The sequence below is a fragment of the Chanodichthys erythropterus genome, chromosome 24 (assembly GCF_024489055.1).
Source record: "Chanodichthys erythropterus isolate Z2021 chromosome 24, ASM2448905v1, whole genome shotgun sequence".
Taxonomy (NCBI): Eukaryota; Metazoa; Chordata; class Actinopteri; order Cypriniformes; family Xenocyprididae; genus Chanodichthys; species Chanodichthys erythropterus.
The window spans coordinates 3,080,725-3,106,353 of record NC_090244.1 but is presented as its reverse complement, the minus strand read 5'-3'; the positions used below and the strand labels follow the sequence as shown (position 1 = coordinate 3,106,353).

Here is a 25,629-nt window from a genome sequence, read left to right as displayed (position 1 = left end):
GTTTTCATATGACTTATTTGAATGTAACGCAGGAATTATGGTCATTATATGCATTCACCATATGGAAAATAGCAGCTCGGAGATTCAGCAAACCATCTCGAGATCTAGAGCGAATAAATGAGGGTGAGTAAATGACACTGTTTTCTTTCCTTCGAGCTCGCTTAAATTTCTGATCCTAAATTAGGTGTAAATTTGAAACTTACTAATGCAGTCAGATGCTAAACTTCACATGTGAGAAACAATAAATGTGGCAGTAATAGAAATATTTTCAAGGCCTAAAGCTAAAAACACACCGAAAGGTGTGAAAACCTTCAGAGACAGGAGCGTAATGAGTCAGAGGACAGAGACGCTCTGACAAACGAGCAGCTCAAATCGATACGTGTGCTTCACTAATGTGAAATCAATCACAAGAGAGGAGGAGAGGAAGAGACACCTCAACACTGAAACAAAGAGGAGCTGCCATTGTTAGTGGAGGAAACGCTTGAATATAAATGATTGTGCCACTGCGACAGCTGTCACTATGGCAACACAAACATCTGGAGCACATGTGTGCGAAAATGATTCAACGTTTGTCGCATTGAGGGTTTTTTTATTCAAACACACACAATGTGCATTCATTTACATCTAGAGGACTTAAGAGAATGTCTCACACATGCTGGTTTCTTTGTATTGGAAGTTAACTAAATAAACTTTGACTGAAAGTAACTTAACTGCATTTTCAGAAGTTTAACAGTAGCTCAGCTGTTTCCAAAATACTGAAGACTCACAGGCTTAAGGGCATTTTGCATCTTTATAGCAAATGCATGTATATTAGGGGTGTAACGGCACAGGTTAGGTACGTAACTCTCTTTTGAATCATAGTTCAGTATGGGTTCTGTACAGTAGGGTGAGAAAACTAAATTATTAAATCTATCTCAGCTAATGCTGTAAACTATATACAAGAAGCCCTTTCTTGCACATTACCACAATATTAAAGGTTACAATTAACAAAAGAGCCCAAAATATTAAATTCAGTTGCTATTTACTTTTAGATATAACCATCCAACACTCAAATAAAAAAACATGTAAATTGCGCAAGGCAGTTTTTGCATTATAACTTCTATTTCTAATCATAAAATTATGTTTTTCCAATTCGTTGTTGAAATATAATCATTTACACAGCTCCTGTCTTGATTTCATGATGATTTATTTAAAAATACATTAAATTAAGACATTACTAACAGGTTAAGTAAAATATAATGAATATATAGGCTAATACAGTGCATATATTTAGCGAAAGAGTTCATTTCTGTAGTGAACTAACATGCGGTGGACACTGAATGACTTGCCTGAAGTAAATGTAATGCTACGTGACCGTTTACAAGCTGTTTTATTGTTAATTTTCCGCCATTGAAACACTGATTGAGCGATTACAAGAGATATGACATGTTTCAGTAAGTTGTACTGTATCTTTCAACATACCTTCAGATGTTCATTCATGTTTACTCTGTAACTAGTAGTTAAGAGGAAGAGACGATCGCGTTCGCTCACGCTCAGCGCTGCCACTTGAACTGAGGCACCTATATAGACGCCACATCAAAAAGGCATTTATTGTTTTCATGATAAAATGGACAGAATTTTGTCACTTTGTTTCTTATCGAAAGTAACAAAACACAGAGCTTGCGATTATTGAAGGTTAATGCTGGTTAAAAGTGATTAGGCTACAATTCATTACCGTGCAGCATGCGCGCCCCCTACTGGATTAGAGTGTGGATCGCCTGCGACTGACCATATTCATCGAACCGTGACGTCCATACCATGACGGTTCGGGGCGAATACATGTACCGTTACACCCCTAATATATATGTATGTTTGCATGTATGTGTGTGTGTGCTATATATGTTTATATTTAAATTAAAAACAAAGCAAAGTGACTGCAATTATGAGAGTCATTGATTCACATATAAAATGATAAAACTGATTCAAAAACACTGAGAATGAATTATTGAATCATTCACTAAACCAATTCCTTCAAAGAGAATCATTTTAAAGTTAAAATTCAAATAGGTAAACAAAAGAGAATAGAAATACAACAAAGCTGAAAATATACTGCTGTATTTAGCTAAATATTATGCTATAAAGATGCAAAATGCTCTTGAACCAGTGAGTTTTTTTTTAACTGACTCATTGCTTGTGACCTAAAAAAAATCCTGCTTGGATTAGAACTATATAAAGTACTACACTACTTTTTCAGAAAAGAAGCTTGATTGTAGTTCACCTGTTTTAAATAAGCAGCCCAGCATGGTTCCGATTCAAAGCATCTTCCCTCACACTCTTTCTGCTTTTAATACTCAGGCTTATTATCTGCGAGTGAGAGGGACTGCAGCACCCCATCAGAGCTCCCCTTTTAGACCTCAGTGTATTTACTGCAAATCCGTACCTCTAAAATAGGGCAGAAGTGTTCAAAGATGTAAATATATGCATTTGAAATGATCTGTAAATAACTCCTAAAGGCAAATGAACCGTGGGCTGCGAAGTTTAACATGTGAGCTGGCGATCATGTGTTAATATTTTAGTGGTTGCGTAATGACCGCAGCGTAATGACATATATGCTGTGTTTACAGAATGCATTAATGGAGTCACAGAGCCGGCCGTGGCATTAATTCACTTCAGTGTTAATGGGGAAAGCAGCGCGCGGATTTAATGCAGAAAGCAGAGGTGTTCGCTTTAAAAAGGTCCAGATGCATTAGCTGAAACCAGATGAAGTATAGCGTGTAGCTGTGGGCACTCAGGAACGAGTTTGGGTTTTTTCCTTGAAAAGGAGAGTGCCTTAATGAATGCAGAAAGACAAGACGTCAAAGGGGTCATTTTATTAAATAATGAATTTTCTTTCACCTTTCAGTTTGATGTACTAGGTAGACATGACTCTGAACTGCACAACTTCCTGTCCAGTCCAACCAGACCATAAGTGCCTATTTAGTATTCAGAGATTTTGCTACCTTGAAACTTGCCATTGTAAATTGTTAAAATATTAAACATCAAATCAGTTTAATTACGAAACAAACCTTGTAAAATAAAATTTAAATATTAAAGAAAGATATTACAAATATTAAAATTTACATCAGTTTTATTATGAAACAAACCTTGTAAAATGAAATAAAAATAAAATAATATTAAAGAACAATATTGCAAATAAATATTATAAAAGGAAGTAATTTTAATTATGAAACAAACCTTGTAAAATGAAATAAAAAATAAAACAATATTAAAGAAAAGTATTACAAATAAATATTAAAATTGAAATAATTTAAATTGTGAAACATACGGAAGAGGATTAGGGCCAAGAAATAATAAAAAATTAAAACCATCGAGATTAAAGTTGTTAAATTTCGAGAAAAAAGTCGTTAAATTTCAAGAAAAAAAATCGTTAAATTATGAGAACAAATTCGTAATTTAATGAATTTGTTCTTGTAATTTAACGACTTTTTGCTCATAATTTAATGACTTTATTCTCAACATTTTATCTCGACTTTTTTCTCGAAATTTATAATTTTTCTCATAATTTAACGAATTTGTTCTCGTAATTTAATTACGTTTTTCTCATAATTTAATGACTATTCTCAACATTTTATCTTGACTTTTTTCTTGAAATTTAACGAGTTTTTTCTCGTAATTTAATAAGTTTATTCTCAACATTTTATCTCGACTTTTTTCTCGAAATTTAACAACTTTAATCTCGAAATGGTTTTTTTTTTTATTATTACTTGGCCCTAATCCTCTTCCGTAGTAACAAACCTTAATAGAAAAAAAACATAAAACAATATTGAAGAAAAATATTACAAATAAATATTAAAATTGAAAATTTTAATTATGAAACAAACCTTGTAAAATGAAATAAAAATAAAATAACATTAATAATAATGTATTAATAATAAATAACAAAAATATTGCAAATATTATAAAAGGAAGTAAAATAAAATAAAAAATACATATTATAGAAAAATATATCAAAAATAGTTTATAAAATAAAAAAATCTGATAAAGATATAAACCATCAAAGTACAGGATATGGCCCATATTATATTTGTCTGGGTAAGAATCCAAGTACAACACCACTTTTAGACTTTTCATATCCTGAATAACACAGCAAAATAAACAGGACGGGCCAGAATTAAAACGTTAAGATGCTTAATACCTGCCGGTCTGAAGGTGAGCTCATTAAAGTGGAGACGAACACAGCAGGAAGTCAAGGACGATGGAGAACATGAGGTGCAGAGATCATCCAGTCATCATTAAACTCCATGATGGAGGCCGCTGACAGGCCAGATCTTACAAAAGGTCACGATCATCTCCAGACGTAGAGATGAGCAGCTTGATGTTAGGTTGAAGCTCGTGTTCGGATCTGATTGACGGGCGGTGAGATGAGATCATGAAAGCTAAAGGTCAAACGTATCTGCTTCAACTGGAAGATGATGTATTCCTGATTCAGGATCAGTCTTTCTACTTACAAATTGAGTTGGCTGAGAATCTGAACCAGGATCAGTTTTGAGTTATACTTAACTCAGTATTTTTAAAATCATTCTGTATCTGATCCAGAAAAAGTCTTTGGAAAAAAAAAAAAAAAAAAAAAAAAAAAAGGATTTTCTCAGGGGTTTTTCCCCCAGTTTTATTTATTTTTTATTTTTAAAGTGTTGATAAAAAAGAATGAACGAGGCTAGAATAAAACGCTCTGTTCTTTCTTTGATATATTGACTGTTCACATATACATTCAACTAAATATTTTGGGGGCCATGAAAGTTTTGTGAATATGATCAAAAATTAAATTAAACGAAACTAAACGAAACAAAACAAAACATTAAAATAAAATAAAATAATAACCACTTAAAAAATAAGAAACAAACAAAAAAAATATTATTTGTTACAATGTGAAAAAAATTCATTATAAAATAAAAAATGATTATAAAACAAAAATTAAACAAACCAAACTTTGTTACAATGTTTAAAAATTAATATTAATTGATAAAAAAAAAATCTAACAAATAAAAATAATTAAATACAAAATAAAATGGGGGGGGGGAAGCATTGTTACAATGTTAAAAAAATATTAAAAATATGAAATGATTAAAATAATAATAATAAAATAAAAGGCTATAAATTAAAATAAAAGCATGTTTTTACAATGTTTTTAAAAAATATATAAAATTGATAAAAGTAAATGAAAATAATAATAATAAAATACAAAATAAAACAAAAAAGAAGAGATAAAAATGAATGAGAAAATTAAATTAAAAAACACCAACCAAGCTTTGAAGAAAATAAAGGTGGAGATTATCATTAGAAATGTCAAGACTGACCTGAGACTTGCCAATGCAAGACTTCGGTTGCTAGCATGAGAGTTAGGCTCTCTAGGCGGCTCATCGAAGACTACAGAGCGTCTAAAACCATTAAACCGTTAAGCACACTTTATGGAACACAATTACCTCAAGTCGTCTGAGTTTTCCTGACTCAATTTACCTCCCTCTCTCTCGGGCACATCTCTATGAGCTCAACACACCCGTGGGAATTCCAGCAGCCGGGCCGATAGTTCTCGATAAACAATCAGGGTAAACTCATTTAATCAGGTTTGAAGGAGCAGAGGTTTATCGAGCTGAACGGGCTCGGTAAAAACGCGCTTCTGCACCAATCACACATCAGAGACCCGTCAAATCCCACCAATCAGGAAACAATCAATGTCCCTCACACCCTTATGACATTAGTCGTGTTCATGACCTCAATCTTCTCGTACTTGCGTGGGAGGTGAAACCGCGAGCAGGCAAACCGTTTTAAACACACCTTAGGGCTCTGAAAAGTTCAGAGACGCAAGGAAAAAAGACCTTAGTTGGAGTTGACGGCAGGTTTAATTTGATACAAACACGTAACTGTGAGGTTAAAACATACAGAAAATTCAATGTGTTGATCGTTCTGTTATTATAAAACACTCTAATCAGGGTAATAGGCAAAAACAAGGTGAATATGAGCCATTCTACAGAATTGGTTCAGTCAGAGTTGGACACATTTTGAAAAAAAAAATAAATTGTACGTATAATATCCATGGTGTACATTTCTAGTAATTGTGCAGTTAATTCTCATTAGGGCTGGGTATTGACACAATTTACATGATTCGATTTGATTACTTTTCACATGCTTTCAATTTGATTATGATTTCGATTCGATTTCGATTATTTTGAATGTAGTATTTCAGTTACAGTACATGAGGAAAAATCTCTCAACTAATGCTGTAAACTACACATGAGAGTCAGCTGGTACTACTATAATAATACTGAAGGTTAAATTAACTTATTTATATACAAACACTTAAATTACACTCAATGATGTTTTTATTATAAATAAAGTTTAGAATTACATAATCATATTTCTACTCCAATTCGGTTTTTTTTAAATATAAACATTTAAATCACGGCTGTCATAACTGATTTATTCAAACATGCATTAAATATTGAAGAACATTAAAAATTATAATGAATATGTGTTACGTACGCTGCGCTATGTAATTGTTTTTTTTCATGTCGCTGCATATATGTGCGTGTCTGTACTCCATTTCAGGTGTGACTTCTGATTGGACGATCCGTCTGTCAATCTGCTGGCGTAAGGGTCTGACGTCAGGGATCGCGCTACCAATCGTGGGTTACGGAGCGGCTTGGGAGCAGCTTAAAACTTCAATGGCGGCAGCTCGAAAACAGACTCTGGGTTGGGGAGATAGGACATTCTCTGTGAGGATGGTTTTCTCGTTCGAGAGACCAGTTTGAGAGACTGATCAGTGTTTGCGACTTTACTGCTGTTATTACCTTGCAGTTGGGTCAGTTTCTCTTGTGTTGGGAGTGCTTATGTTCGTTTGTGCTCGTGTGTTCGATACATGCTTTATCTAGGATGCCGATTGTTTATGACCGCTGTATTCGCGGAACCTTCATCTCATGTTCCGGTTCAAAGCTGACCCGTGAAACCTTCATCTCATATTCTGTTTTAAAGCTATGTAGCCTGGCTGGAGAGGTTGCGAGTCAGGTAAGCAGGTCGCGACCTACATTTACACACGCAGAAGAAATATGTATTAGACACACTAGCCTTAACGAGTGGTGCTATTTCTGTATGTTTTGTTTGGTTAGACAGCGTGGTTTAGTTATAGCGTTTTGAACGTTGAAGATGTTTCTTTCTGCATTTTCTTTTGTTAGTTAGTTTAGCCCTTTAACTTTAGTTAGTTTTGTTTTGTTATACTTAGTTCTTTGATTTAAGCTCCACTCTCTCACTCCTTCCTCTCCTCCAGATCTTTTGCTGTTTGTTTATTCTTGTTACGTTGTATATATTGTAAATATCTACTTTATTATTATTATTATTATTATTATATTACTTCACTTATATTTACTGAAATTAAACCTTAGCAACGAAATTGCTGGTTTGTCTGTCCCTTTTCTTTTTGCCATCCTGTTACTGCCATTATACACACATTGCCACTGTTTTGTTATGTCTGATAATATTCCTAGACAAACTACATCTAATTAACGAGGGACGTAACATATTTGGGGGCTCGTCCGGGATCCCTTTTCTCTTTTTGGGGAAGGGATCTCAAGTTTTTATATTGTTTTCAATATCTCGGAGGATAGTTGTATGTGTGTGTTTTTGTATGGTGCAGGAAATGGCAATGAAAAGGGCATTGTTTGGTGTATTGTGAAGTGTATAGTGATAATTGGACACAATGAGTACTTTTGACCTGCAATCATTTGTTGCTAATCCAACTTTGCAAGTGTTTGAGCGATGTAGAAAAGATGAGTTGCTGCAGATAGCTGACCACTATCGCATTCCTGTGGTGAGGCAGTCTCTAAAGCGTATTATTAAGAATGAGATTTTGAAACGTTTGGTCGAATTAAAAGTGTTTCTATTTCCAGATGCGGAAAGTGAGCGAGCTGACACTTCGGCTGTGGAAAAGCGTACGCCGAGCGTGGGGAATTTGGAGGAGGCAACAGGTGAGAATGCTGAGGTGGAGGCGGAGGCCGAGCCCAAGGCTGTCTTACCGCCCTTCTACCCACTGTCTCCGTCTTCCGTAGAGTCTGGGGGTGACGCGCGACTTAAGGTTCGCATAGCCCGACTCCAGATGGAAGTGCAGGAGCGAGCTGAGACGCGCCAAGCTGAAATGAAGTTACGCTTAGAGATCCGTAAAATGGAAATTGAGGCAGAGACGCAGGTGAAATTGCGACAGCTCGAGTTAGAATCAGCGAAGGCTGTCTCTGACCGAACTGCGCGGCTTAATCCTGTTAGCCCTGTTGTTGCGTCAGTAAATTCGGCAAATTCTGTGAGTGATTCGACCACTACATTCGATATTAGTAAGCAAATCGCTTTGGTGCCTCACTTTAGAGAATCCGAAGTGGACACGTACTTTGCTGCTTTCGAGCGAGTAGCTGCTGCACTTCATTGGCCGAAAGAGGTTTGGTGTCTGTTACTACAGTGTCGACTCGTTGGAAAAGCACAGGAAGTTTGCTCTGCGCTATCTTTAGAGGAAAGCTTGCGATATGATGTCGTAAAAAATGCTGTACTTCGTGCATATGAGTTGGTACCTGAAGCGTATCGGCAACGCTTTAGGAACCATAAGAAGGTAGCTCAGCAAACATTTGTGGAATTCGCCCGGGAGAAGGGAGTTCTTTTTGATAAATGGTTGTCTACTAACAATGTGCAAGATTTAAGTTCGTTGAGAGAACTAATGCTTTTAGAAGATTTTAAGAATTGTTTGTCGGAACGAGTAGTCACATACCTGAATGAACAAAAAGTTACGTCATTGTCACAAGCCGCGATTCTTGCGGATGAGTATGTGTTAACGCATAAGAGTGTGTTTGTTTCAGGTCGGCCAGAGAAAGCACTGAATTCGGCTTCAACTCAAAATTCGAATACCCGTAGTAAAAGTAGTTCCCCACAGAATAAAGAAACACGAGAATGTTTCTATTGTCACAAGGTAGGGCATGTTATTTCTGATTGCCTGATGCTTAAACGTAAAAACCAGCAAGGACAGGTAAAACCTGTTAATTTTGTGAAGGCTGGGTCTGAAACTGTTCTAGAGAAGGATGAAATTGATGCAGGGTTTAAGCCATTCTTGATGAAGGGGTTAATCTCCGTAAATGGTAAACCTGAGGAGCAGAAAGAGGTACAGATTTTGAGGGATACGGGAGCAATTCAATCATTTGTAATATCTGATGTACTTCCGTTGTCGGAACAGACATCTTGTGGGTCAAGTGTACTAGTGCAAGGGATTGAAATGGGCGTAATTAAGGTACCATTGCATCAGATACACTTACAGAGTGACTTGGTTTCAGGTTTCGTTAGGGTGGGTATACGTTCTTCCTTTCCTGTCAAAGGTGTGGCATTCATTCTTGGAAATGATTTGGCAGGAGGTAAAGTGTCACCTGTGCCAGAAGTTATTGATAAACCTGACTGTTTTATCCATGCGGATGACATCGCTGATCATTTTCCAGATGTATTTGCTGCTAGCGTGGTTACTCGTGCGCAAAAACGCAGAATTGGAGATGACATTGTTCTGTCTGACACTTTTATGTCACCGGTGTTCACTGAAGAAAGTTCAGGGTCAGATCAGAAGGGCGCGGATGATGTTCAGCATGATAAATATTCCGCTGAGTCTGAATTGTTAGTTGAACCGTTTTCTCATGAACGGATTAAGATCGCACAGCGAGAAGACGTGTCACTGACTAAATGTTTTTCTGCTGCTGAAAGTACAGACTCTGATAAAACCAGTTTTGTAAAATACGTGATTGAAAATGGGCTACTGTTAAGGAAATGGCGTCCTAATTCAGATGGGGAGAATGAGTGGGAGGTTGTGTGCCAGATCGTTTTGCCTACTGCCTACCGCAAACAAGTGTTGAGTTTGGCACATGATCACGAGTTAGCAGGTCATTTAGGCGTGACAAAAACCTATAACCGCATCCTCCAACATTTCTTTTGGCCTGGCTTGAAGAGAGATGTATCTCAGCATTGCCGTACTTGTCATGAATGTCAGGTGATGGGTAAGCCGAATCAAAAGATTCCACCGGCTCCGTTAGTTCCGATTCCTGTCATTTGCGGACCGTTCGAACACATAATTTTGGATTGTGTTGGTCCGTTGCCGAAATCCAAGGCAGGAAATCAATTTTTGTTAACCATTATGTGTTCTGCGACACGTTTTCCAGAAGCTGTTCCATTGAGAAAAATAACTGCACCTGTTGTTATTAAAGCTTTGCTTAAATTCTTCTCCACCTTTGGGTTGCCAAAAGTCGTGCAGACAGATCAGGGGACGAATTTCCTTTCTAATGTTTTTAGACAAGTGTTGAAAACCTTGGGCATCACGCACCGAATTTCGAGCGCCTACCATCCTGAAAGTCAGGGTGCGATCGAACGTTTCCATCAGACGTTAAAGTCGATGTTGAGAAAGTATTGTCTAAGCTCTGGGAAAGAATGGGATGAGGGAGTACCACTTGTACTATTTGCAGTTCGTGAGGCAACTCAAGAATCTCTGGGATTTAGTCCTGCAGACTTAGTTTTTGGTCACACAGTTCGAGGTCCGCTAAAAGTCGTGAAGGACAGGATGTTAAATGACAAAAAGCCAACCGAACAAAATGTGCTGGATTATGTCAGCCGATTTCGGGAACGATTGCATAATGCGTGTTCATTTGCACAAAAATCGTTGTCAATTGCTCAGGAGGGCATGAAGAAACGGTACGATAAGAAAGCTGTTGTGCGTGAGATTCAACCCGGTGACGAAGTTTTAGTACTGTTACCAGTACCTGGTTCAGTTTTGACCGCCCGTTTTTCTGGTCCGTACAGGGTATCTAAGAGATTGAGCGAGACTGATTTTGTGATACACACGCCTGATCGCAAACGAAAGTTTCGAACATGTCATATTAACATGTTGAAATCATATTGTTCTCGTAAGGTACCTGAGAAATTTTTGGAGGAACAAGAAAAGCCAGTCGCTGTTCCTACGGAGGTTTTAGCCGTTGCTGCTATTGCTGTGCCTGACTCCACTGCAGTGAATGATGAGGTTCTGCTGCCATCTCCTGGTGAGTGTTATACTGACGATGGTGTTACACTTCGTAATGATTTGTCAACGTGTGGTAGACTTTCAAATTCTGAAGTTTTAAAAAGCTTGCCAGAAAACCTTGATAATTTGCTTGGGTCACAGAAACAGGATATTATGAGACTAATTCGAGATTTTCCTATGTTGTTTGGTGATGTTCCGACTCGAACTAATGTGTTACAGCATGATATCCAAGTGACGTGCAGTTCTTCTATTAAACAACATGCTTATAGAGTGAACAATATCAAGCGTTCTGTGATGAAGTCTGAGGTGGATTACTTGTTAAAAAACAACTTGGCTGAACCTAGCTACAGTCCGTGGAGTTCACCTTGCCTTCTTGTACCGAAATCTGATGGCACATTTCGGTTTTGCACAGATTATCGAAAAGTAAATTCTGTGACTGTACCAGATAGCTATCCTCTTCCTAGGATGGAAGACTGTATAGATAACTTGGGTTCTGCTAAGTTCGTGACGAAATTAGATTTGCTGAAAGGGTATTGGCAAGTGCCATTGACCGCTCGAGCTGCGGAAATTTCAGCTTTCGTTACTCCGGATAACTTCCTACAGTACCGGGTTATGGCGTTCGGGCTGCGAAATGCTCCCGCCACATTTCAGCGCCTCGTAAACATTGTACTGTCAGGAATTCAGAACTGTAATGCATATTTAGATGATTTAGTTATCTATTCGTCTGATTGGTCTGCGCATTTGACTGTTCTTCGGACAGTTTTTTAAAAGGTTAGCTGACGCTTCCTTGACAATTAACTTGGCCAAGTGTGAATTTGGTAAAGCAACGATTACTTACTTGGGCAAAGAAGTAGGTCAAGGTCAAGTCCGTCCTGTTAGTGCCAAAGTATCTGCTATTGCTGACTTTCCCGTTCCAACGACAAGACGAGAGTTACGTCGGTTTTTAGGAATGGCTGGTTACTACAGAAGTTTCTGCCGAAATTTCTCAACTGTAGTACATCCTTTGACCAGTTTGCTAAGCCCATCAAATGCTTTTATTTGGAGTGATGCGTGTCAGCATGCTTTTGACAGTGCAAAGTTGTTGCTGACTAGTGCACCTGTTCTCGCTGCCCCAGATTTTACACGTACTTTTAAATTGGAAGTGGATGCTAGTGCTGTAGGCATGGGAGCTGTTCTTCTCCAGGAAGATGACGTTGGTTTTGAGCATCCAATTTGTTACTTCTCTCGAAAATTCAACCGACATCAGCGAAATTATCCTACCATTGAGAAGGAAGCTTTAGGTTTGATCCTGGCCTTACAGTTTTTTGAGGTTTACGTTGGTTCATCTGTTCTGCCTGTTATTGTGTACACGGATCACAATCCCTTGGTGTTTTTGTGTAGAATGTACAATCACAATCAACGTCTTATGCGTTGGTCGTTGATTGTGCAGAATTATAACTTGATCATAAAGCATAAAAAGGGTTCAGAAAATATCATTGCTGATACTTTATCTAGAGTATGAAGCTGCTTTATGTTAAGTTTTTAAGGGGGAGAGTGTTACGTACGCTGCGCTATGTAATTGTTTTTTTTTTCATGTCGCTGCATATATGTGCGTGTCTGTACTCGATTTCAGGTGTGACTTCTGATTGGACGATCCGTCTGTCAATCTGCTGGCGTAAGGGTCTGACGTCAGGGATCGCGCTACCAATCGTGGGTTACGGAGCGGCTTGGGAGCAGCTTAAAACTTCAATGGCGGCAGCTCGAAAACAGACTCTGGGTTGGGGAGATAGGACATTCTCTGTGAGGATGGTTTTCTCGTTCGAGAGACCAGTTTGAGAGACTGATCAGTGTTTGCGACTTTACTGCTGTTATTACCTTGCAGTTGGGTCAGTTTCTCTTGTGTTGGGAGTGCTTATGTTCGTTTGTGCTCGTGTGTTCGATACATGCTTTATCTAGGATGCCGATTGTTTATGACCGCTGTATTCGCGGAACCTTCATCTCATGTTCCGGTTCAAAGCTGACCCGTGAAACCTTCATCTCATATTCTGTTTTAAAGCTATGTAGCCTGGCTGGAGAGGTTGCGAGTCAGGTAAGCAGGTCGCGACCTACATTTACACACGCAGAAGAAATATGTATTAGACACACTAGCCTTAACGAGTGGTGCTATTTCTGTATGTTTTGTTTGGTTAGACAGCGTGGTTTAGTTATAGCGTTTTGAACGTTGAAGATGTTTCTTTCTGCATTTTCTTTTGTTAGTTAGTTTAGCCCTTTAACTTTAGTTAGTTTTGTTTTGTTATACTTAGTTCTTTGATTTAAGCTCCACTCTCTCACTCCTTCCTCTCCTCCAGATCTTTTGCTGTTTGTTTATTCTTGTTACGTTGTATATATTGTAAATATCTACTTTATTATTATTATTATTATTATTATATTACTTCACTTATATTTACTGAAATTAAACCTTAGCAACGAAATTGCTGGTTTGTCTGTCCCTTTTCTTTTTGCCATCCTGTTACTGCCATTATACACACATTGCCACTGTTTTGTTATGTCTGATAATATTCCTAGACAAACTACATCTAATTAACGAGGGACGTAACAATATGTAACGGTGCATAACTATATTTATCAGAATGATGCTCTCTAGAGTTTATGGTCACTGAATATGTTTTTCTGAGGTAAATGTGACGTCACGTGACACTGTTTACAAGCCGTTTTAGTGACGTCTTTCTGATTGAGCGATTACACGAGACATGATACGGATTTCAGTAAGTTGTACTGTATATTTTAACATACCTTCAGATGTTCATGTTTATTTCGCTGTAACTGGTATTAAAGCGGAGGAGAGGATGATCACATGCTTCTCTTTAAATGAGGCGCTAAAGCGATCCGTCACGCCACATTAAACAGCGCCAAAACGGTATTTATTTTTTGAATCTCATAATAAGATGGACGTCATTTGAAATCTGAGACTTTGCTTCATATCAAAAGTAACAAAAGATTATTGTGATTTATTGGATGGGAGGCGCTACATATTCTGTTCATTCATCAACTGAAAACAGACTAGACTAATCGATTCTTGGGATTTAAGAATCGATATCGGTTCGTAAAAATGAGAATCAGTTAAAATTGAGAAATACATATATTTTTTTACCCAGCCCTAGTCACTACCGAAACTTGACCACATGTTTCGGTCGTGATGATTTTAGATACTTTTGAGTCTAGCTCAAAGATGCTAATCAGCACATTGTTACTAGAACCAGCAGTTCCGAACGGTTGTACATTCAACTATAGAAACTAGTTAACAGTGATGTGTGAGTGTTTCTAATATAATGACTGAATATTTTTTTCCTCTTTTGGAAACTCATAGAAACGTTGTGGATTATTAATTTTGCTACTGAATCAAATGGGAATGCAAAAATATGATTATATTGTAGTTTCTGTTCAACATTATAGAAGTTTACACAACTTTGACAAACCCTGGAAGTGTCAAAAGGGTCCATATAGACTCTCAGTCTAGTCTTCACATCAAATTAAATATGCTGTCTATGGCTACAGTCTATAGGTGGATCAGAATGCCATGATGCTTCTAGGATGGGATGCTAGAGAAACGGGACGCTCTGTAAGCACAGAGATGCCGTGTGAAGAATCATAGATGTGAGCTTTCACACATGAAAACAAACCTACACGCATAAACACTTGAACTAATGCTTGTTTTTAACCGAAGAGGAAGAAAAATCTAAAAATACACATCAGAAACACGTCGAGGAACCTGGAATGTTCACGACTAATTTAAGTCCACTCGTAAATCACATAAACGAGAAATGTTAGGTTTGATTGAATTCCCAGTAAAACGTTGAGCGCAGTCAGACGTGACTTACTGAGCGTTTGCAAGACTTTGATGTGAAGCTGTAGAACTTAATGAAAGGAGAGAAACTTTTACAGGAGGAGGATAAATATGGACATACATTAGAGCTGCACTGTGTGCATGCAAATAAGCAGCACAAAACATAGTATGAGAAAACATTTCTCATGGCCTGGCGAGGATGATCACCATATCTGAGTACAAAACTCCCTCAAGATGTTTCTTCATTGTTCTTTGGCTTGTCTAACTCAAAACACCCTAATAACCACAGTCCTGGCGGACACTCCGAACAACCTGCCAACACCATAGAAACACACTAAAAGCCCAGAAACCATATTGGTACTTGCTTAGGACAAAAAAAAAAATAAATAAATAAATAGACTACACACTCAGAACACCCTAGCAACCACATAGCGTTATAACATTAATAAAAATCACCTAAATCTGTATATTAACTGTAAAGCAACCCTAGCAAACGCATTGCAACATGCTTTAAATAACATCTAGAATATCAAATCAAAAGTGTCATTTAGTGTCAAAGTGTCAAATATCATTTAGATATGAATTGTGTTGATGTCACTTAAAGGTGCAGTAAGAGATTTCTGAGAAACGCTGTTGAAAATGGATTGGAAGGAGCAGCACAACACACTTGTAGCCAATCAGCATTAGGGGGCGTGTCCACTCATGATGGGGGAGGAGAGAGAGTGAGCCAATCAGCAGTAGGGGGTGTGTCCACTCATGATGGGGGAGGAGAGAGAGTGAGCCAATCAGCAGTAGGGGGCGTGTCCACTCATGATGGGGAAGGAGAGAGAGTGAGCCAATCAGCAGTAGGGGGCGTGTCCACTCATGATGGGGAAGGAGAGAGAGTGAGCCAATCAGCAGTAGGGGGCGTGTCCACTCATGATGGGGGAGGAGAGAGAGTGAGCCAATCAGCAGTAGGGGGCGTGTCCACTCATGATGGGGGAGGAGAGAGAGTGAGCCAATCAGCAGTAGGGGATGTGTCCACTCATGATGGGGGAGGAGAGAGAGTGAGCCAATCAGCAGTAGGGAGCGTGTCCACTCATGATGGGGGAGGAGAGAGAGTGAGCCAATCAGCAGTAGGGGGTGTGTCCACTCATGATGGGGGAGGAGAGAGAGTGAGCCAATCAGCAGTAGGGGGTGTGTCCACTCATGATGGGGGAGGAGAGAGAGTGAGCCAATCAGCAGTAGGGGGTGTGTCCACTCATGATGGGGGAGGAGAGTGAGCCAATCAGCAGTAGGGGGTGTGTCCACTCATGATGGCAGAGGAGAGAGAGCCAATCAGCAGTAGGGGGCGTGTCCACTCATGATGGGGGAGGAGAGAGAGTGAGCCAATCAGCAGTAGGGGGTGTGTCCACTCATGATGGGGGAGGAGAGAGAGTGAGCCAATCAGCAGTAGGGGGTGTGTCCACCTATGATGGGGGAGGAGAGAGAGTGAGCCAATCAGCAGTAGGGGGTGTGTCCACTCATGATGGCAGAGGAGAGAGTGAGCCAATCAGCAGTAGGGGGTGTGTCCACTCATGATGGGGGAGGAGAGAGAGTGAGCCAATCAGCAGTAGGGGGTGTGTCCACTCATGATGGGGGAGGAGAGAGAGTAAGCCAATCAGCAGTAGGGGGTGTGTCCACTCATGATGGGGGAGGAGAGAGAGTGAGCCAATCAGCAGTAGGGGGTGTGTCCACTCATGATGGCAGAGGAGAGAGTGAGCCAATCAGCAGTAGGGGGCGTGTCCACTCATGATGGGGGAGGAGAGAGAGTGAGCCAATCAGCAGTAGGGGGTGTGTCCACTCATGATGGGGGAGGAGAGAGAGTGAGCCAATCAGCAGTAGGGGGGTGTGTCCACTCATGATGGCAGAGGAGAGAGTGAGCCAATCAGCAGTAGGGGGCGTGTCCACTCATGATGGGGGAGGAGAGAGAGTGAGCCAATCAGCAGTAGGGGGTGTGTCCACTCATGATGGGGGAGGAGAGAGAGTAAGCCAATCAGCAGTAGGGGGCGTGTCCACTCATGATGGGGGAGGAGAGAGTGAGCCAATCAGCAGTAGGGGGTGTGTCCACTCATGATGGCAGAGGAGAGAGTGAGCCAATCAGCAGTAGGGGGTGTGTCCACTCATGATGGCAGAGGAGAGAGTGAGCCAATCAGCAGTAGGGGGCGTGTCCACTCATGATGGGGGAGGAGAGAGTGAGCCAATCAGCAGTAGGGGGTGTGTCCACTCATGATGGGGGAGGAGAGAGAGTAAGCCAATCAGCAGTAGGGGGCGTGTCCACTCATGATGGAAGAGGAGAGAGTGAGCCAATCAACAGTAAGGGGCTTATCCACTCATGATGGGGGAAGGAGAATGAGCCAATCAGCAGTAGGGGCGTGTCCACTCATGATGGGGGAGGAGAGTGAGCCAATCAGCAGTAGGGGCGTGTCCACTCATGATGGGGGAGGAGAGTGAGCCAATCAGCAGTATGGGGGAGGAGAGAGTGAGCAAAAGGGAGATTTGAAGAAAGACTGTAGAAAGAGATGGCTGAGAGACATTACAAAAGAGAAAAGCTCAGAAGAATATCAATCGTTATGATCAGGCAATCTAATATTCATTATATTATTTGTTTATACATGACTCTTTGGATTACTTGATTTTGGTTGTGGAATTGTGCAGTCAAATACTATTAAAATGATGCTAAACTATATAATTAATCAGACAACAGTTTCATTTATATCATTTTTCGATACTGTAGATTTGGGTCACTGCTTAAATGGCCAGTCAAACGCTCTGTTATATTCTGCTCTCTAGATACGGCTCAGGCCCCTCCCAATCCAACAGACTTCTCGTTCACCAGGCCAAGCACTTTTCACCCTCCCAGAAGGAATCATCTTTACGAGAGCGTTTCAGAGTGGTTATGTGTAGGAAACAGCCCTTTTGTAGTTTTAGGGAAGTTTTTAGGGCACAGCGCTGTAAGTTGGACTAACAGGCTTTAAAGAAAATTCACTTCATAAATCGTCAGCAAAAGTAGCGGCTCAGCCGCTTCCTGCCTAGCCTGGGGCGCATCAGTCAGCTCCCATAATGCATTTCTGTCTTGTTTGATTTTACGGTTGCTATTCCATAAACAGCAGAGATGGTGCAAGTGTCTCTCCAGGTTGTTTGTTCTGTAAATAAAAAAATATATATATTTATGTGTGTGTATATATATTTACTTAATTTTTGCATAGAATAACCGTTTAGTATATATTTGTAGATTCAGTTGACAGAATGAACCTGCGGTAATCATCATTGTTCTGTCTTTATAGGAAAACTCATGAGAAAAAGAGAATGTGTGTGTGAAGAGAAGGCAGACGCTACGATGGCACTGGCTTGTCACACTCTTTTTGCTGGTGCAATGAATGACTGAATAAAACGGCCATTAACATATGAAATAAATGTTAGCAAACTGTCAGGACGAGTGTCGTCCTGCTTTAAATGATCTCCTGTGAACTGTGAAAAGAGTTGAATTGAAATACTGCGTGTGTTCCTCATACAGGCTGCCCTGAACTTTCAGTGTAACGGCCCCTGGGATTGCTCAAGTCTCCATGCCGTGCACCGCTGGCTAGATCTGAAAACACGGACAAGGCACTTAAATGAGTGTGTGTGTGTGTGTGTGTGTTCTAGTGCTCTACTACTGCATTAGTGTTGATTCCTATAAAAAAACAGAAGTACATGAACAACTTAGAGCCCTTCAGATCATTCAAATGTGTCTTTGTACAGAAGCCTGAGCTGATAAGTTACTAATGAATGCTTCAAGTTAAGCTTCCTTACTACAACTCATACTTGAAGTTACTTGTTTAAGATCAGCGTAATGAATGATTTCTCAAATCATGTGTGTTTTTAAGGAGAGACTTTACTAAGTGATCAGATGCATCATTTTAAAAAATATCCCACAAATGCACATTGAAGGAGGAACCTGACCCACATCTACAGAGCAGACAATGAGAGACCACATGGCAACCACCCACAACACTCTAGCAACTGCATAGTCAGGCAGTAAAACACAGTCAGAACAACCTGGAATCCTTTAACAGCAGAAGGTTTTGCACAGGCAAAGAAGCACTCTTAGTATTCTTCAGAACATGCAAAATCTAGTAAATCTGTGCTTCCTGTCAGAGGTCGCGTTCACTGCGCACACAGCTACAGCAGAAACACAAAAGTGACAGGCATTAAAACCACAACACAAAAGCTCTTCCGAGTCTTAATGTAGCATAATGCACTGATGCTAATTCTCTTCCTCTGAAAGCCTGAACACGTCATTCCTCATCCAGAGCGGAGAAAAGCATCCTTTATTTCTGCCTATGGAGCCACTGATACAGCTTCAGAGGCCAGAGATTTCACTGAGAAAGCACCTGACGACTAGAGAAATGAAAAGAGACAGAGTTTTGTTTGAGAATAAAGAGAGAACGCTTGTGTTTTAAGACGAATTCTCCCTGAAGGCCAGAGAGACAGGCGGAGAGGTGAGGAACCATCAAATGTGTGAACTACACACGTGTCAAACTCTTTAAACAGAGTTAAAAGACCAGGCGGAACATTTCCCTCCAAAACTTCTTGTTTCTGTCAGATTTCTTCCAGTGGCTCATATTCCTGAGTGAAAAACCATGTAACGGTACACGCATGTGGAAGAAAAGGACAGAAATCACTATTAACACAGTAAGATTGTTGCAAAACGACAACTTGGAGATAGTTGACCCCAAAAATAAATTAAAAATAGTCACCCTCATGTTGCTTCAAACCAATACAGAGAATGATCATCAGTAAATAATAGTTTTGCCATTTTGGAGCTTGTAAAACATGGTCACCATTCACTTGCATTGAAAAGAACAAATATTCTTCAAAACACCCCTTTCAAAAATGGAAAAAATAAAGTCATAGAGGATTGGATCAACATGAGAACTTTTAAAATGTGAAATAGCATTCATATCTACAGAGTCCCGCGCATGACATGCAAAAATTAATAAATCGTGCGCACGATTTACTAATTCGCGCCATTGTTTTACTAAATCGTGCACACAATTTAGTAAATCGAGGAAATGAATTAGTAAATTGCGCGCATGATTTATAAATCAAGGGAACGAATTAGTAAATCTTGCACACCATTTAGGAAATCAAGGAAACGAATTAGCAAATTGTGCACACAATTTAGCAAATCGAGGAAAAGAATTAGTAAATTGCACGCATGATTTATAAATCAAGGGAACGAATTACTAAATCTCACACACCATTTAGTAAATCGACGAAATTAATTAGTAAATGAACGCATGATTTATAAATCAAGGGAACGAATTACTAAATCTCACACACCATTTAGCAAATCGAGGAAATTAATTAGTAAATGAACGCATGATTTATAAATCAAGGGAACGAATTACTAAATCTCACACACCATTTAGCAAATCGAGGAAAAGAATTAGTAAATTGCGCGCATGATTTATAAATCAAGGGAACGAATTAGTAAATCTTGCGCACCATTTAGGAAATCGAGGAAATTAATTAGTAAATCGAGGAAAAAAATTAGTAAATTGCGTGCACGATTTATAAATCAAGGGAACAAATGAGTAAATCTTGTGCACCATTTAGGAAATCGAGGAAACGAATTAGTAAAACAAGTGCACGATTTATAAATCAAGGGAATGAATTAGTAAATCATGCGCACCATTTATAAATTGAGGGAATGAATTAGTAAAGTATGCGCACGATTTAGCCTACTATTTTTTCAGCATGTCATGTGCGGGGCTCTGTACATATCTGTACTATGATGTATTTGAGGGAAACAGGATTTAAAGAGAGAGAGAAAAAAATTATCAATTAAATTTAATTATCATAGAGCTAAAATGTTTATTTTTCCTCTTATCAAATATCAAATTTCCCCTTGACAAATAAAAAATAAATATATTTCTGTTAGTTGGGTGTAATACTAACGGATCAGGGTTTGGCCACGCCCCAGTGAATAGAGAATCAATCAAAAAATAGTGCTGTATTCAGCAGCACAATAACATACTGTAGTCCTGTAACATTTCTTGCACTATAGTTTGCAAATCCAGAGTTTTATACAGAACAGAAAGGTCTGCAGATTCTACCGGTACAGAACTGCCGACATCTGCACAGATCAATATATTACACTACGGTACAGATCGATAAGACACACAGCTGCAGAATCATATGAAGTTTATAGCCTGTAAATTAGATTCTAACACAGTTTTGAAAAAGCTCAAGCATACACCAGTTATCCTACTAAAAAAATAGTTTTTTTTTTTTTTAAATTTAAATCAAAGATCAATAATTTCTCAGTTGTTCCTCCTTAAGATAAACTCCTAAAGTTTCTCCTCTAGAGTTTGGAAAAAGAGCTCAAACTGTGCTTTGCTTAGATACTAAAGTCTGCAATCAAAAGTCAGAGATCTCAATAAAAACAATATTTCTCATAAATTTCTATTCAAACACTAATTGATCGGAGCTGCGATCCACAATTTTATAGGTCTATATTCTTACTGTATTGCAACTATTGACTCATGTGTCCGTTTTTGTCTTCTAAGGAACTTGCATCAGAGGCAAAGTTGATACTTAAATGAACCATTTAAATCTTCATAGAGCAACCAAAAGAGCAACCTAAAATCATCTTCTGGGATGCTACACAAACATGTTATATTAGTTCTGGATCTTGCCATTGGATTTCCTCACTACAACCGAGTTTGCTCAAGAAGTAAAACTAGCAAACAGTGGAAAACTCTGCTGGGCGTCTTTAAAGGAAATGGAGGCTCTAGTCAGAGCAAACTGTGAAGGCCTGGCTGATATCTAACCCTGCTGTTCAAACACACACTAATCCTGCTGTTAGATTCATGGCATAGTGTGAAGCTCGACTACAGCGAGCTGACCCGTGTTCTGTAGAGAAAAACCCACGACTGCAGAAAACTGAACTGAGATCAGCACTCTGAACTCTGACAGAATGATGCGTCCCCAATGGACTGATAGATATTCATTCTGCCAGACTCAGAAAAATGGGATTTTTGAGAAAGATCTAGGCCTTTTCATATGCATCAGATGGTCAGAGCACATGCTGTTTGAGAATCAGACTATTATAACCCTTAAAAAACCTTGTAGTGTTAAAATGAATTAATCCTGTAAAGCTTGACATATGAAATAATCTATCTATTTTTTTTTATGGAAGATTTTATTGAAATCTTTCAAATGAAAATTTCCTGATAATTTACTCACCCCCATGTCATCCAAGATGTTCATGTCTTTCTTTCTTCAGTGGAAAAGAAATTAAGGTTTTTGATGAAAACATTCCAGGATTATTCTCCTTATAGTGGACTTCAATGGGCACCAAACAGTTGAAGGTCAAAATTACAGTTTCAGTGCAGCTTCAAAGAGCTTTAAACAATACCAGACAAGGAATACGAGTCTTATCTAGAGAAACCATCGCTCATTTTCTAAAAAAAATACAACTGTATATGCTTTATAAACATAATATATACATATACAGTTGACCAAAGACCGATCGTTTTTAGAGTTTTTTTTGTTTTTTTTAGAGTGTGGAGCTCATACTTGAATTCAGAGGCCCAAACTGAGCAGTTGCTAATATTTATATGGCCAAAAAACTAAGATGAAATTCTGAAATCTTGTGATGCAAATCACTGAGATCTTTATAACAGATGCTCATATGATTGATATTTAAAGGGGTGGTTGATTACGATTTCACTATTTTAACTATAGTTAGTGTGTAATGTTGCTGTTTGATCATACACAACATCTGCAAAGTTACGACGCTCAAAGTTAAATGCAAAGACAGATATTTTCTTTTACAGAAATCACTGTTTAAACAGCTGGTACGTACTACAACGAGCTTCTTCCCAGATTAGTGACATCACTAACCATAAAATTTACATAAACTCCACCCCCGAGAACACTCAACAAAGGGGGCGGGGCCATGTTGGGCTGTTTTAGAGAAGAGGAAGAGTTGTTGTAGAAGAGTGTTGTTGTCATGCCGTCATTTTACGCCGGACTGCTTCACAAACGAGTCAATTCAACACAAAAGATGAACATGACGACACATGCTAGTGGATGAGTTGAATCAACTCCACAGCAACTACATCAATTTATCCACTAACCATTCAGAAACGTCTAAAAGTTGTAACTTCTTCCTGAGTCTCTCCATCAGTGTCGACTCCGGTTTGAACAATGTAAGGCTGAACACCGTTACTGACAATCCTCATTTTGGCTGCGTGAGATTCTCCAGCTTTGTTGTTGTTGAGCTGTTAAAGCTCCGCCCCCTTCTGGAAAGGGGAGCTCATTTGCATTTAAAGGGACACACACAAAAACGACGTGTTTTTGCTCACACCCAAATAGGGGCAAATTTGACAAGCTATAATAAATGATCTGTGGGGGATTTTGAGCTGAAACTTCACACACACATTCTGGAGACACCAGAGACTATTTTACATCTTGTGAAAAGGGCATTATAGGTCCTCTTTAAACATGATTTTTATAATAAAAAAGTATGAATAATCAAGTAAACTTAAGTTCCACCAGTCCAGTGAGTGTTCATCTTGAAATATAGAAATTATGTTATTCTTACATTTACTCTATAGAGATCAGTAAATATTTCACAGCAAAAAGACACAAACTGAAGGTGGACATTTTTACAATTACACTACAAGGCCTTTTACTTGCTAAAAAGTATAACTATCAATCAGAAGGCATGTAGTAGATTGCGTACAACAGGTTTTGATCATGTTGTGTATTTGTGTATTAAATATGATACAGCAGGCTTTTAGACATGATTTATGAACGTAATTTTCATACCTGCCACTGTGAGTCGTGCGGTTCGGCTGCTGATGGTACCCAGATTGTCGATGGTGGCCACGCACTGGTACACCCCCTCATCAGGCTTATTGTGTTTGGAGTGGACCACCGTACTGATGAGCAAAGAGCCGTCGGCTAGCTGCCGCTTCCGGTCGTCCGCCACCAGGTTCAGGAACGTTCCATCCTTCTTCCATTCCACCCTTACTGGAGCGTCACTAACGGCCGAGCAGTTCAGAACAGCGGGGAGGCCACGTACGGCCAGCGTGTCGACGGGTTCAACAGAGAACCTGAACGGGGTAAAACCTTGAATGTCAGAACCTGAGGAGAGAAAGAAGAATGTGTTACAGGATTTACAGACTATTTGATGCATGGGATGCTTATTGGCAGTAGTATGTCCCACTAAAATTTGGGTCTTGAATCAACACCAATTGCATGCAATAATAAACCAGCATGTATTTTGAAATTATACTCTCAAAAACACAAGATTATAGTTCTTTTGTTGGCTAAATGATTTTCATTCTGGAGGGAGTCCCTCACCTTTCTGCTAAGCAAAAACACCTCTGGGAAAAGTTATAAACTAACATAATTGCTTGACGTTCACAGGCACGTATAATTAAAAAACATAACAGTGTTCAGTCACCATCCTGCATTGTTCAGACAGCAGTAATGGCCAATTATCTGCACCAGTGGTGTTGTGCGAAAACAATTACGGCAAGACTTTGCGTAAAGTAGCAAGCTGCTTCATACTTTAATTACGTCGGAAATGACAAGCATCTCGTGTTCGACACAAAGCACCAAATACATAATCTGAGATGGAAGCTAATGTGTTCGCAGCGTGCTTGTCATGCAAGGTAATTTGGTACTAAAAATATGTCTTCATAAAAATGATACCTGAGAAACAGAACATATAATTACACTTATGTCATAAAACCGTTCACAGATTAGCTACTTTAATGACGCTATATAACTGGCTCAATTTCATTTCTAAAGTTAAACAGGACTAAAGATGGAAAACAAACTCCCAACACATGTTTAGAGTCATAGTCTGGAACCATTAAAACTGAAAAGCGTTCAAAACTTGACATGCAAACTTGTGTACTTGCGTTTTCTCAATCTAAAAAAAGATGCATAGGAAACCCACAGTTGCACGCTAACTGTAGAGAAGCCAGCTGGAAAACATTTGGACCAACGTGGCCAAATGTGCCCATGTTTGTGGCTTTGGATGTTTGTCACAGGCTGGCTGTGAGTAATCGGATGGAGTCCAGAATTGCTGTTGGAGGGCAACAGCGATACATCCTTGACCCAGAAGCCCAGAGACAGCCAGAAAATGAGGCTGTTGGGTTGATAAGTATAAGCTGTTAGCCTTAGTCTGCACACTTTGAGGAAAACCCACTTCAAAACTGCCTCAGTCAGCGAGACCTTTCAGAAAGGGGCAAGGGCTCTCCAGGGAAATGGCATACTAGTGAATGAGAGGGGAAGAGAGAGATACTGACACATACAAAGACTGAAGAGAACGAGAAGTGGCCTAGAATAGCTGGGAAGGAAAAATGGCAGAGATACAAAAACAAAATCAAGGAAATCTGTTAAAGTGTCACATACTATATCCTTTCTCCATCTAACGGACCATGACAAGCTTCAGCTTGAGAAACTGTTGCATTGTGGGAATGCGCATGAGTGGCGCTTAAGAGACTAAGAGATGGTGTTGAAAGCGTGAAAGGAAGCACAATGATGTCTAAGCTGCCGCTACAAGCGGAGATTTGCCCATCCAGTCTCTAGGGTCCATCATGGGTATGTGTCCATCAACATCCACTGCCTACTTACAACTGCAGACCCAAGAAAATAAACTAAAGTAGACAAATCATCAATTAGCAGAATTTAAAGGTGAAGTGTGTAATTTCCACACACTGAAAAAAAT

General features: G+C 39.2%; 2 protein-coding genes across 7 annotated transcripts in view; one reads left to right on the top strand and one right to left on the bottom strand.

Annotated features, from left to right (window-relative positions):
- neo1b (neogenin 1b) overlaps positions 1-25,629 on the bottom strand; it is a 157,419-nt gene that overhangs the window by 78,296 nt on the left and 53,494 nt on the right. For 3 of the 6 annotated variants that reach the window (XM_067378883.1, XM_067378884.1, XM_067378885.1), the window contains exon 1: positions 5,334-5,470. In XM_067378883.1, coding sequence (XP_067234984.1) covers positions 5,334-5,397 — 64 coding nt within the window. In that variant the 5' untranslated portion in view covers positions 5,398-5,470. Of the gene's footprint in view, positions 1-4,174; positions 4,515-5,333; positions 5,474-23,714; positions 24,033-25,629 lie in introns of those variants that run through there. The other 3 variants (XM_067378882.1, XM_067378887.1, XM_067378886.1) reach the window with 3 other exon arrangements.
- Positions 7,727-12,865, top strand: LOC137015554 (uncharacterized). Its single transcript, XM_067380602.1, has 2 exons — positions 7,727-11,069; positions 12,663-12,865. The coding sequence occupies exons 1-2, from the start codon at positions 7,727-7,729 to the stop codon at positions 12,863-12,865; spliced, it is 3,546 nt and encodes a 1,181-aa protein (XP_067236703.1).